Source organism: Sipha flava, unplaced genomic scaffold, assembly GCF_003268045.1.
Source record: "Sipha flava isolate LNK unplaced genomic scaffold, YSA_version1 20216_pilon_pilon, whole genome shotgun sequence".
Taxonomy (NCBI): domain Eukaryota; kingdom Metazoa; phylum Arthropoda; class Insecta; order Hemiptera; family Aphididae; genus Sipha; species Sipha flava.
The window spans coordinates 602-11,794 of NW_020272792.1; the positions used below are offsets into that span (position 1 = coordinate 602).

An 11,193-nucleotide genomic window follows, 5' to 3' on the forward strand; every position below is an offset into this window, starting at 1 on the left:
CATAATATACTCCGGTATAAACTCAAAATTTGAATGAATGTATGCTAAATTACCTACCATTCATATTATAGTTTTAAATGTCAAATAAAATGTAATACAAGAGTACTTAGTAAGAAATCTCATTATGAATGTATTTATTTTTTAATTTATGAATTTCCAAAATTAATCATCATAAATTAAAAATATACTCTAAAAAATTGTGAAATTAAAAAATATGCTCTAAGATCTAAAAACCGCTGAATATACCAAAATAAGCACTATTAATATTTGATATTTTTTCGTAGTGTCATGGAATGAATTTCTAGCTTACCTAGTAATAAATCTAATAGTCCAAAAAAAAAAAAAAAAATGCAAATGCAACAACTTACGAGCCCTAATTACAAATATTCATAGTAAGGTATCTATGGTTCTTTATTCCAGGGTAATAATACATATTTCAAGACAGTAGAAAAATAAGCGTTATTTATATCTTGAATACATAATAGTATAATGAAAATAGCATTACAAATTGGTATTTATGGTTACTTACTACGTTTGATCGATGGCCATTGTTCAAGTTCAAAACGAACATCTTCGAAATCAATGTTCAAGTAGGACAGCAAGAATCTAATAGGTTCGCCCAATCCAGTTACGTTGAAGTATGTTAGTTTATACGATGACATGATGATATATTGTTTACTGTAATATAAAAGTGATTATTATTTGAATAGAATGACTAGATGAGAATACATACTCGTATTATGTTTATAAAGAGCACATTTTACAAATTAATCGATACTAATATATGGATACTGTAAACTATTGATGTAAAAACTAAAGATTAGATTTTAATGATTTACCAGAAATTGTATTAAAACCCAATAAAAATAATTCTCTTGTTATTGATGTTAAATGTAATAAATAATTATAATGGAAACAATAGTTTTAGGGAAATAATTAAAACGGAAATTCCACGAATAATTTTATTGGACTCAGGATAGTAATAATAATCAAATTAAGAGGCTACGATAAACTTTTGAACATTATCGCGTCACATAATAATAATATTTATAAATATATCATAAACAAAATATTAATATTTTATTTTTTTTAATACACAACCATTTTTTTTTATGAACTGTAAAACAGAACGTAAACGATCTCGTTGACAACGGAACGTATGGCAGCGGCGTACTATGTGCGGAATAATAAAAATTACTCATTGATCGTTTAGTCAGTTTTTTATTAATATTTTATCGATATTTGACATTTACTTACTGTAATATGGTTACTACGAAAACGAAAACAGTTGAATATTGAGGTTGCAGTCCACGTGTGACGGAGTACCTACGTATATACAATTATGCTAAATAAACTGATATTGTCAAATATATTTGGTATATCCATACTGCTGTTATTTCGCGGTGAAAATTTTTTCCCGTTCGTGACTTAAGGTCAAAAAATTATAGATTATAAATAAAAAACCGCGATTTTTTTCATGTGGACTATAACTTAATAGGGTTAGATAGAACGATAACTATGGCGTCATATTCCTTTGATTCTGAATGACATGCGATTTGACTAACTTTATTTGTTAAGATTTTAAATTATTTATAAAAAATGTTAACTAATTAATTTTTAAATTTGTAAATCGTTTTCGATTAAATAATACTAGTTATCTGATAACGTGTCATCGACTAGATGTTGCCACATATTTGAATGATGTTTTGTAACATACTTACATAACGCACAAAAAAAAAAACAAAGTTTTTCAAGCAAATCCACTTCTTATGTTGTAATAAATTATTATTAAATTATATTTATTTACGAAAAAAAATTAACGTGACCGGTGTTACAAAGGGCAAAACTCCTCACCTATGTATGACATATATAAGTATAGTCGGTAATTATTAAGTAATATTGGTATTGTATAATTTTGTTTTAGTAAGAAGCGGCAATGTTTTATGTTTAAAACCCCCTTCCATTAATATTTGTTAGATAAAACTTATATTTAGATATTTAGTTGAAAAATTCTCAATTTTTTATACGTGGTATATTCATCAAATTAATTTAAAAAATCGCTGTTTTATTAATTTTAAATAATTCGTAACAATTTAAAATTATTTACGGATATAAATTAATTTTAAGTTCAAATGTATCCATAGAAAAATTTATCAAGTATGTTTTTTTTTTCATCTTAAGCTGCATCCAGACCAAAGCAACATTGTGGACAACTTTGTTGTCAACAGTTTTTGATAATTGTTTCCTACAAAGTGTTCAATAATAAGTAAAAACTTATAAGTCCAGACCAAAGAAACATTATTGACCAAATTTTAGTGTTTAGCAAGATGTTCAGCCAGGAAGAAGTAGTGGTTGCAGCAGTTTGCACAATTATTTTAAGTTCTATTAAAAAAAGAAATTTTGGGTTCATCCTAGCCTCCAGTGTAAATAAACTATTAATAAAACAAATATGCTGAATGATCTTAACCATAATGATATGAATCTATTATCTGACGAACTAAGGTAAATAAATAGTTACATGTTTTCTAGACAATTATTACCATATTTGGTTGTATACTCAGTTCATCTTTATAATTCGCTACATATTATGCTAATAATTGATAATACCATGAAATGTTGTCAATAAAACCAGCAGAAAAAATTTAAAAACATTTTTGTCAATAATATTTCTTAACATTCTATGATCTTTACCGCCTCCTATGTGGAAATAAAATGTTGTTGCTAACTTTGTTGAAAACACAAAAGTTTACAATTTTTAAAGAAATGTTTAAAAAATTTTGTAGCCAAAAATGTGGAAATTGTGTCTTGCCCACAATGTTGTTTTGGTTTGGACACAGCTTTAAATAAACAATATATTAATATAACAAAATGTATGTGGATTATAAGAGCGAAATGTAAAGGCAAATGTAATGCATTATTTATACAAAATAATTTATATTTTTGTCGATATATTTCCCAGAGTCTTACGAATTCATAACTTTTCAGTTCCTTACGTACGGTCAGATTAGAGATGAAAATTTTCAGTCGTTTGAATAATTTGAATTATTTGAATCTGGACAGTCTAGTTAGGTTAGGTTAGATTCGATCGAATGATTTGGTCATTTTAGTAATTTTGATCAGTCATCTAATACAGTAGAAACTCGATCAACCTTCACTATCGATACCGGGACTATGGCTGTTAACAGAAATTTTACAATTTAAATTTTGTAATAAACATATATTTTTTACAACGTGTGTATTTTCCGAAAAAAAAATAATACACACATATACTACTTATTAAATACCATACTACTATACTACTAAATTAAATCTAACAATTTTAAACAAAATAATCTGTGATTTTCTTTTGTTTTTTTGACGCTCGAGCTTTTTCAGCTGCAACATTTCGTATTTTATGTAAGAGTTACTCGTCAATCACTGATTAAATTTAATTAAAAATAATTCAATTTGTTTGTTCACGGCACGTTTATTTCATATGTTGGATATTAGAAAAAAATTGTACACACTTGATAATCGCCGCAACGAGTTAATCTCAATTGTCTCATTCATTTGTCTTTGGTATCGTTATGTAACGTCCTGCCATTGATGTTGAGTGAGCGCCAGGCTCACCTAGTTGTTTTTTTATCATTATTTATTATTTAACTAGCATATATGATTGAAACCAACACCAAATTATTTATATTTAACGATAGCAATGTCGGATAACTGAGAGACGGTCGATCGAGTTTCTACTGTATAGTTGTTATCGTTGGGCCAATCGATTTTCTTTTGACTCGGTAACAACATGGTATAACGACACAAAAATATTATATGTATAAAAATAATATGTATGATATTCAACAATTTCTCCCTAAAAAAAACAAAAAAAATTCGGGGTTACGACATTATCTATTTTGTTTTGTTTCCGTTTTATACAATTTTAAAGTTTATATTACTAAAAGTAAAACTAAAAAAATTAAAATACCACATTACTGTTGTGTCCGTGTGCCTCATACAGCGTCAAATACACATTTTATAGTCCTCAAAACTCTTGAACATAGGCTATTTTGGAAAGAGGCATTAGGAATTAAACTATATTAGTATTACTAATATATACTATCTATAAAAAATATTTGTTACTTTCCCGCTTTCAATAAAATTATCCGTTGTATAGTACAAGCGTGCGAGTTGTGTCAGAAGTGTAAATCAAAGACCACCTGCATTGCGGGTACTATGCAATCTATTCTCTCTTCTCAACCTTTCGATAAATTGTTAGTGGACTTCTACGGTCCTCTTCCCACTGGTATTTTTCAATTTTCATACATCTTTGTAATTGTTGATAACTTCACCCGCTTCGTCAAATTATATCCTCTCCAGTTTGCCAATGCTAAAATATGTATTAAAAAATTAACAACAGATTATTTCCCAAATTATGGTGTAACAAAAAATATCGTCTCCGACCATGGTCGACAATTTGTAAGTAAATATTGGCAAACCTCTCTTAAAAAATATAATATTCAAGTGTCTCACACCAGTATTTATCACCCTCAATCTAACCCAGCAGAACGTGTCATGAGAAAGTTACGTAGAATGTTTCAAACATATTATTACCAGGAACATTCATTATGGCCCCAATATGTTCTATACATCGAGTGGACGCTCAACAACGTACGTCATGAGTCTACACACCAAACCCCCTCAGCACTATTCTTACAAAATTCTCAACATAATCCTCTCACTCAATTCATACATTTCCCCGACAATTTATCTTTCGATCACAATAACAATTAATATTAGCCCAAGAAGTCCAACTATCAAAATCTGAATCCCGTAAAAAACGTCAACAAGAACATCTCAATCTCACCTTTTTCAAAATTGGCGATATTGTATTAGTCCGAACCCATAAACTTAGTAATCCAATAAACAAAAAATTTTTTAAATTTTTCCTGTTATATGATGGCCCCTTTAAAATAAAAAGTTTAAAAACCGTGAATGTATATGAATTGGTCCGCCCTGATAATAATACACCCAAAGATACCTACAATGTAATACATCTGAAGCCGTATATACCACCTACCACGTAAACACTCCCGTGGTGATCTTCTCCTCCAGTATTTAAAATTTAAAATACATTTGTAATAAGCACCAATGGTGACCATGTCTTGAATTTCCGGACTTCATATTAAATGGGGGGTTGTACGTGGAGTGTTTCTGCCTGATCCGGGGCCCCTAACGTACGCGAGACTCCGCTCAAAATCACAAGAACTGCACAGTCTATTATAAGTATAATCTAGAAGGCCCAGGTCATTAAATTCGTAACTCCCCATGTTGTCCCCCCCTGTTTTCCCTTTAAACTGCCCTTTTTTCTGTCTCGTATCTTCTTTAAATTCGGTGTGACCCCGTTTCGGACACAGATAAAGCTAGTGCACTTCTCTCTGTCTCCCCGTTAAGTTATTATATTATTATTGGTAGGTCTTTTTACTATATTACACTTTTTTTTTAATATTTAAATATTATCCAGTGTCTCTCGCACCAACGTGCTGTTTAAAATTATAATTTTTTTTATGTTGTTACTTTATAATTACATTACCATGTTTTTTTTTTTTTATTTAATCTCGACTTAAAAAATTTGTTTTCTCTATCTTCTTTTCCAAAACTTAAATTATATTTTTTTTTCTGTGTCATTATCTAAAATTGCTATGTAGGATTATCCTTAGTTATTCAAGTTTAATTACTCAAAATAAAAAAATAAAAATAAAATAGTAGATCACTCAAAATTCAGCTTCTTTTCTATTACAACAAGTGGTTTTCTGTTCCAATTGATGTTGCACCTTCAATAACTTGTTGAGGTTATATAAATTCACGGAAATTTGAGGCTATTTTATTAAGATAATAATTATTATCATACACGCGCAAATCCGATTACAATATGCAAAACAATATTGTTATGCAATACCGTTTCCCCGACCCACCACACAAGCGGTGTCCATCGCGCCGGTATCGTAGCTGGTTGCCCGTCGTCGCCGTTGCGTGCCGTTGTCGCGGCTGCCGGCGCGTGCCGACAGGGAAACCTGTTCCCCAATTTGTAAATTTAATGTAAAAAAGCTCACGACGCGACGACACTGAGACACTCTCTATCACATTCTTTTGACGGAGCCACCACCGGCCGAACAGAGAAGCGGCTCTCCAACAATTTGTTTTTTTTCTTTCCACGACCGCGGACGACGGAGTTTTGTTCTCGATTCACGTCACCAGGACACCGTTTCGTTTCGACCAACAATCAACTTTTCGGTGCCACGAATATTTACACCTTATCATCAACGTGCGTCATATACGGAATGATGGGCTAAGTACGACCGTATGGACCATAGCGGGCGAAAAGGCCAATCAACACCACAAGCTTCAGCACCATCATTGTCGTCGTCGTAATATAATGTATACTCCCTTTTGACTCCCTCCTTTCGTTTTCATCTATGTAACGATCATAATACTTTTCTGTTAAATATATTTATTTCCCTTTATTCAAATCTTTGGTTTTTTAATGAACCACTGAGTGTATAAAGCCTATAAGCTCCACTGACTTGGCCTTAGGGTCATCACGCAGTGCGGTTTATAGGTCACAAATCAAGTGTTCCCCTTGATTCGTGGGTAGTTTTTTTGGACGTCAAAAACCCAAAGTTTTACAGTATATTATGCGATCATCTCATCGATACATACATTGATGAAAATGCAACTTTTCCCCCGTATATTTGGTCATCGTGTTACATATCAGGCAAAAGAACAACAAATACCTGAAATACCAAATACGCAAAAAACAAGTATGACAAAAATTAGGACTTTTGTCATCGATGCATGCACACGGGTCATGGTTGTGTTGAAATCGGGGAACTAGTAGTGTGGAACTAATAGCGATGGGCAATTTTAATCGATCTTTTTCGTGCAATGACGATCTTCATGGTCCGATCTTTTAAAAGATCGATTCATTTGTGTGAAGATCGAATCGAATCGTTAATCCGATCTTTCATGCGAATCAAGTTTTTGATTCGATATTTTTTGCGAATTGATTCATTGTTATTTGTTGATACAATTACGAAATACAAATTAGAAGTTATTACACATTTTATATTTTTATCTGCTTTTCACCTAGAGCACAGGCAAATAATACCATCAATTTAGAAAAACCGCAAATAAAGTAAATCGACCTTTATTTCTGATTGTACTTTTCAGTCCGATTTGAATCAATTTAAAATATCGATTCATTTCCAAGAATCGCTCATCACAATGCGAAATTTACTAACCCACAGTTTTGATGGTGGTGTGTGTCGGACGTCGTCGTGACCGTTCCAGGCCCCACTCCAATGATGGATGGATGGATGGAAAACCGGGTTTCGCGTTGACGATTAGTCAGAAAAGCGGCCGTTGATAGCTTTTATGATAAAGACTGCCGCTAGGTCTGCGTTATATAATACAATCCAATAAATAATTTTGTGTTTTATTAATTGAGTTAACAAAATGCTTATAGAAATTAATATATATATAAATTGTTATGAATTAAAATGGTTCTGGAAGTTAATTAATTGAGTCGTAATATTTTAAGTTTTTTGTTTTTAATAAATGAAAATAAATACTTGTGTATTAAAATAAATTATTTTATATATTTTAAATAGAATTTACCGAAAAAAATCATTATTATACACTAATGAAATACTTAAAATATAAAATGTAATAATTAGGGACCAGATTTATATTCATATTTCAACGTTTTCACCTATTAAATGTATATTCAATGCATATTTGTAGTTTTATAGTGCATATTATTAATAGCACATATATTCGTTTCCGTCGTATTTTTACGTTCACAGCCACATAATATCGATAAAATTGCGACCGATTACAGTTTCCGAAAAAATAAGAAATCAATTCCCTCAAGTTGATAAACTCATTTTTAACATCATAAGTTTTTTTAAAAGCTCCATCGCGCACTACACTTTTCCGAAATATGGCCCCTAATCTAACACTTCCACCACAACCAATATTAACGCGTTGGGGTACATGGCTAAACACAGCCTTTTATTATTGTGACAAGTTGGAAATTATTAAATAAATAATTCTTCAATTGAACAGTGATGAAGACTTTATTTCAATTAAAAAATCACAAAATTTGATAAAAGATCCTAATTTTAAATCTAATTTAATTAACATTAAATCAAATTTTGGAATAATTCCGTGCACAATAAAAATTTTAGAATCAAAAGATTACTTGTTATCAGAAGCAATGATCAAAATTAAAAACGCAAAAACCACATTAAAATAATCAAAAAACAAATTGGTGGTATTATAAATGCCAAACTTAAAACCATACTAAAAAAAAAAACCCTGATTATAAAATAATTAAGACAATTTCTAAGATTTTGGAAGGAGAAATAGACGGCAACAATGAACTACTTGAAAAATTATGAAATATTTATTTGCAAGTAATATTACATATATGAAGTACGCTCCTATAAATATTGCTGAGGTCGAGTGAAGTTATTCTGTGTATAAAAATGTACTTACAGATAATCGGAGGAATTTAACGTTTGAACACATTAAGGAACTTCTGATCATCCAATGCAATAAGGTAAAATATGAATTCAATTTTTGTTTTTACTTTTTATTTATGTGGGTATTATTTATACTTTATAGATTGAAGATAAAGAATGTTAAATGGCAACTAAGATGACAAAATATTTTAAAAGTTCTTTTATACCGTATTAATTAATACTTTTTTTACATTTATAATACATTTAACATATTTTTATAGCATATTACAGCATTTTTAGAAGCACATAAATCTGGTCCCTAATAATAATACTTTATTAATTTTGAATCAAATAACATTATACATAATTTAAATTTAATTAATACTATAAAAATAAATGGTTATACTGATGGTATAAAATACTGTTGAATAAAAATAAACTGGAATCTTAATTTTTTAAATTTGCAGAGCTGGAAATGATTCTATGCTTAAGGATTTCTTGTAGGTCTTTTTTCAACCCATGTCTTTATTTGAGGTACGGCTAACACTTTTTTTTTGAGTGCTTGCATGTTTGGACGACCTTCCAATAAATCAATTTCTGCCATAAAGTTTAAATAATCCAAAATAGCTACAAAAAATAGGTCAGCCCAAGTCAACTGAAAAAGAATCAGACATTTTAATTAAATTATAATTTTATTAGAAATAGTTGTACATTTTGTACATTTTAATAAAAAAAAATTAAACTACATTACAAAAACATAAATCAAATAATCAAATAATAATTCAACTAAGAATAAAAATTAAATATTAAGATAATTACAATAAGGTCAGTGTTATTATATATGTATTTATGTAAATACAAATCTATAAAACAGAATATCCTCGAAACATGCACACAACTGATATATTAACAGATTACAGCTGTTACTTAAGATAAAATCATACAACTTTTAGAAGCATGTTTATAACATAATGAAAAAAACTTTGAACAATTCATAACATGACAACGAGTATTTTTTGTCATAAATTGTGTAAAATAAAAACAAAAATTTAACTTTTACAGAATTTAAATAACCACCACAATAACTTATTTTTTGTACTCTCTTTAAAAACTAATGAAATATCAAATGGGTCTTATATACATTTTGAATTAAAAAAAATTCTCTTACCACTTTTAGAAATAAATAATTTTGAAAAATATACAAGTGATAATATACTAAAAATTGGAATTAATATAGATATTCTACCAATATCTTAGACTAGTAAAAACCAACTCTGGCTCATACTAATTTCTATTTTAAATTTTAAAGAATTACTCAATAACAACCAAATTTAATTGAAGAATTTTTAAATCCATTTATTTTTTATGTTTTAGAAGTATTAAATTATGCATTAAATGTAAATGGAACCTTAATTAATATTAACAATTCGTATATAGTTTGCGATGCTCCTATAAAGAGTTTTTTTTACTAAATGCTAATGTTTTAATGTTTATTTTGGATGTACTTCAAGCATTGAAAAAGGAGATTTTATAGAACATCCAGTAACTTGATAACTTTAGCACATTCTGTTATGAAAACTTTTTACAATACATGAAAAAAAACACTTAAAGGAATAAAAAACCCTTTTGCAAGAAGTTTATAATCAAATAAAAGAAAAACAACAGTTTATGATTTATTTTCTTATTTTTTTTTTTTTTTTTTTAATAACTTATTGTTTTATTTTTTCTACCTAATATATACTAAATTCTGTTGCTCCATAATATACAAATATTTTCGAAGAATATCTTAAAGCACTATTTATGATAATTATTTTGTAATTGAATATTTTTCAATTCAGAAAAACGTTTTTTAATTAAATAGTATAAGTAAATATACAAAATTAAAAATATATGATGGGTTTCTATTGCACGTTTCCAAACATATTTTATTAAATATATATATATATATCTTGAAATCCTGTGGTTGATGAAAAGTTTGAAAACATATTAATCAAATAAAATAAATATATTTGATAGTTAATTTTAAAAAATTATAAGTTATGAGTTAAAAGTCATAACTAAGGCTTAAGCATTAAAATTACTGTAATATTACAATAATACTTGCAGTAAAAATTACTAAATATCATGAAAAATCATAAGATATGTGTTTTAAATAAAAAAATGTAGTTTATCTTTAAATATTAAAAAATATAATGATAAAGGCAGTGGTTGAATTGGGGGGGGGTCTGAGCTACTCTTCATTTTTCTTCATATTATAGCGTACCCCTTAATTTAATTCATCAAGGAACGCAGGGGACGCAGCGTCCTTCAACAATTATATGAATATGAATTTGTTTCTTAGAAAAATTAAATAAATATGAAAAAAAATTGGAAACGATTAATATTTTATTTAATTTTTGGTATTAGTTCGTAATCTGTTCATTATTATTAGCACATATGTATATTAGGATCGCAATAATAAAATATATAATAATGTTATACAATTTATGTAACACGTTTCAAGTGTTTCCACTGCGTATTAATTCGTGGTATAAACTGCTAAATTGCTAAAAATATAACTATTACGAAAACTTCCCTGGGTGTACCGACGATAACGATCCATAGTAAACCACTGACAATAATATATTGACTCCGTATTTTGAGAATCCGTCCGTTGTTTTAGTTATCGACGATTAACAAATGGTGATCGTTT

At 28.8% G+C, this 11,193-nt stretch overlaps 2 protein-coding genes across 9 annotated transcripts in view; both read right to left on the reverse strand.

Moving 5' to 3' along the window:
- Positions 1-236: 236 nt before the first annotated feature.
- On the reverse strand, positions 237-7,636 carry LOC112682279 (glutathione S-transferase-like). 8 transcript variants are annotated; one of them, XR_003148478.1, is made up of 6 exons: positions 7,278-7,636; positions 3,965-4,366; positions 3,265-3,850; positions 2,998-3,175; positions 1,258-1,326; positions 237-678 (listed from the first exon to the last, which is right to left on the reverse strand). XR_003148478.1 is itself a non-coding variant. In XM_025552817.1 (3 exons), the coding sequence occupies exons 1-3, from the start codon at positions 3,967-3,969 to the stop codon at positions 522-524; spliced, it is 231 nt and encodes a 76-aa protein (XP_025408602.1). In that variant the 5' UTR covers positions 3,970-3,984; the 3' UTR covers positions 499-521. The 8 variants fall into 8 exon arrangements, 1 of the variants encoding a protein (XP_025408602.1); XR_003148481.1 differs by having other exon boundaries at positions 238-678; positions 3,973-4,366; XR_003148479.1 differs by having other exon boundaries at positions 238-678; positions 3,316-3,850.
- A 1,330-nt stretch (positions 7,637-8,966) lies between these two features.
- Positions 8,967-11,193, reverse strand: part of LOC112682280 (glutathione S-transferase-like) — a 10,778-nt gene continuing 8,551 nt past the window's right edge. Inside the window, 1 exon segment of the mRNA XM_025552818.1 lies at positions 8,967-9,156. Coding sequence (XP_025408603.1) covers positions 8,989-9,156 — 168 coding nt within the window. The 3' untranslated portion in view covers positions 8,967-8,988.

What these genes read in the sequence shown, in the direction of transcription:
- LOC112682279 (XM_025552817.1), bottom strand. An exon ending in TTCGTAGTAACCATATTACA is followed by an intron (nt 679 to 1,257) that starts GTAAGTAAATGT and finishes TTTATATTACAG; the next exon opens with TAAACAATATATCATCATGT.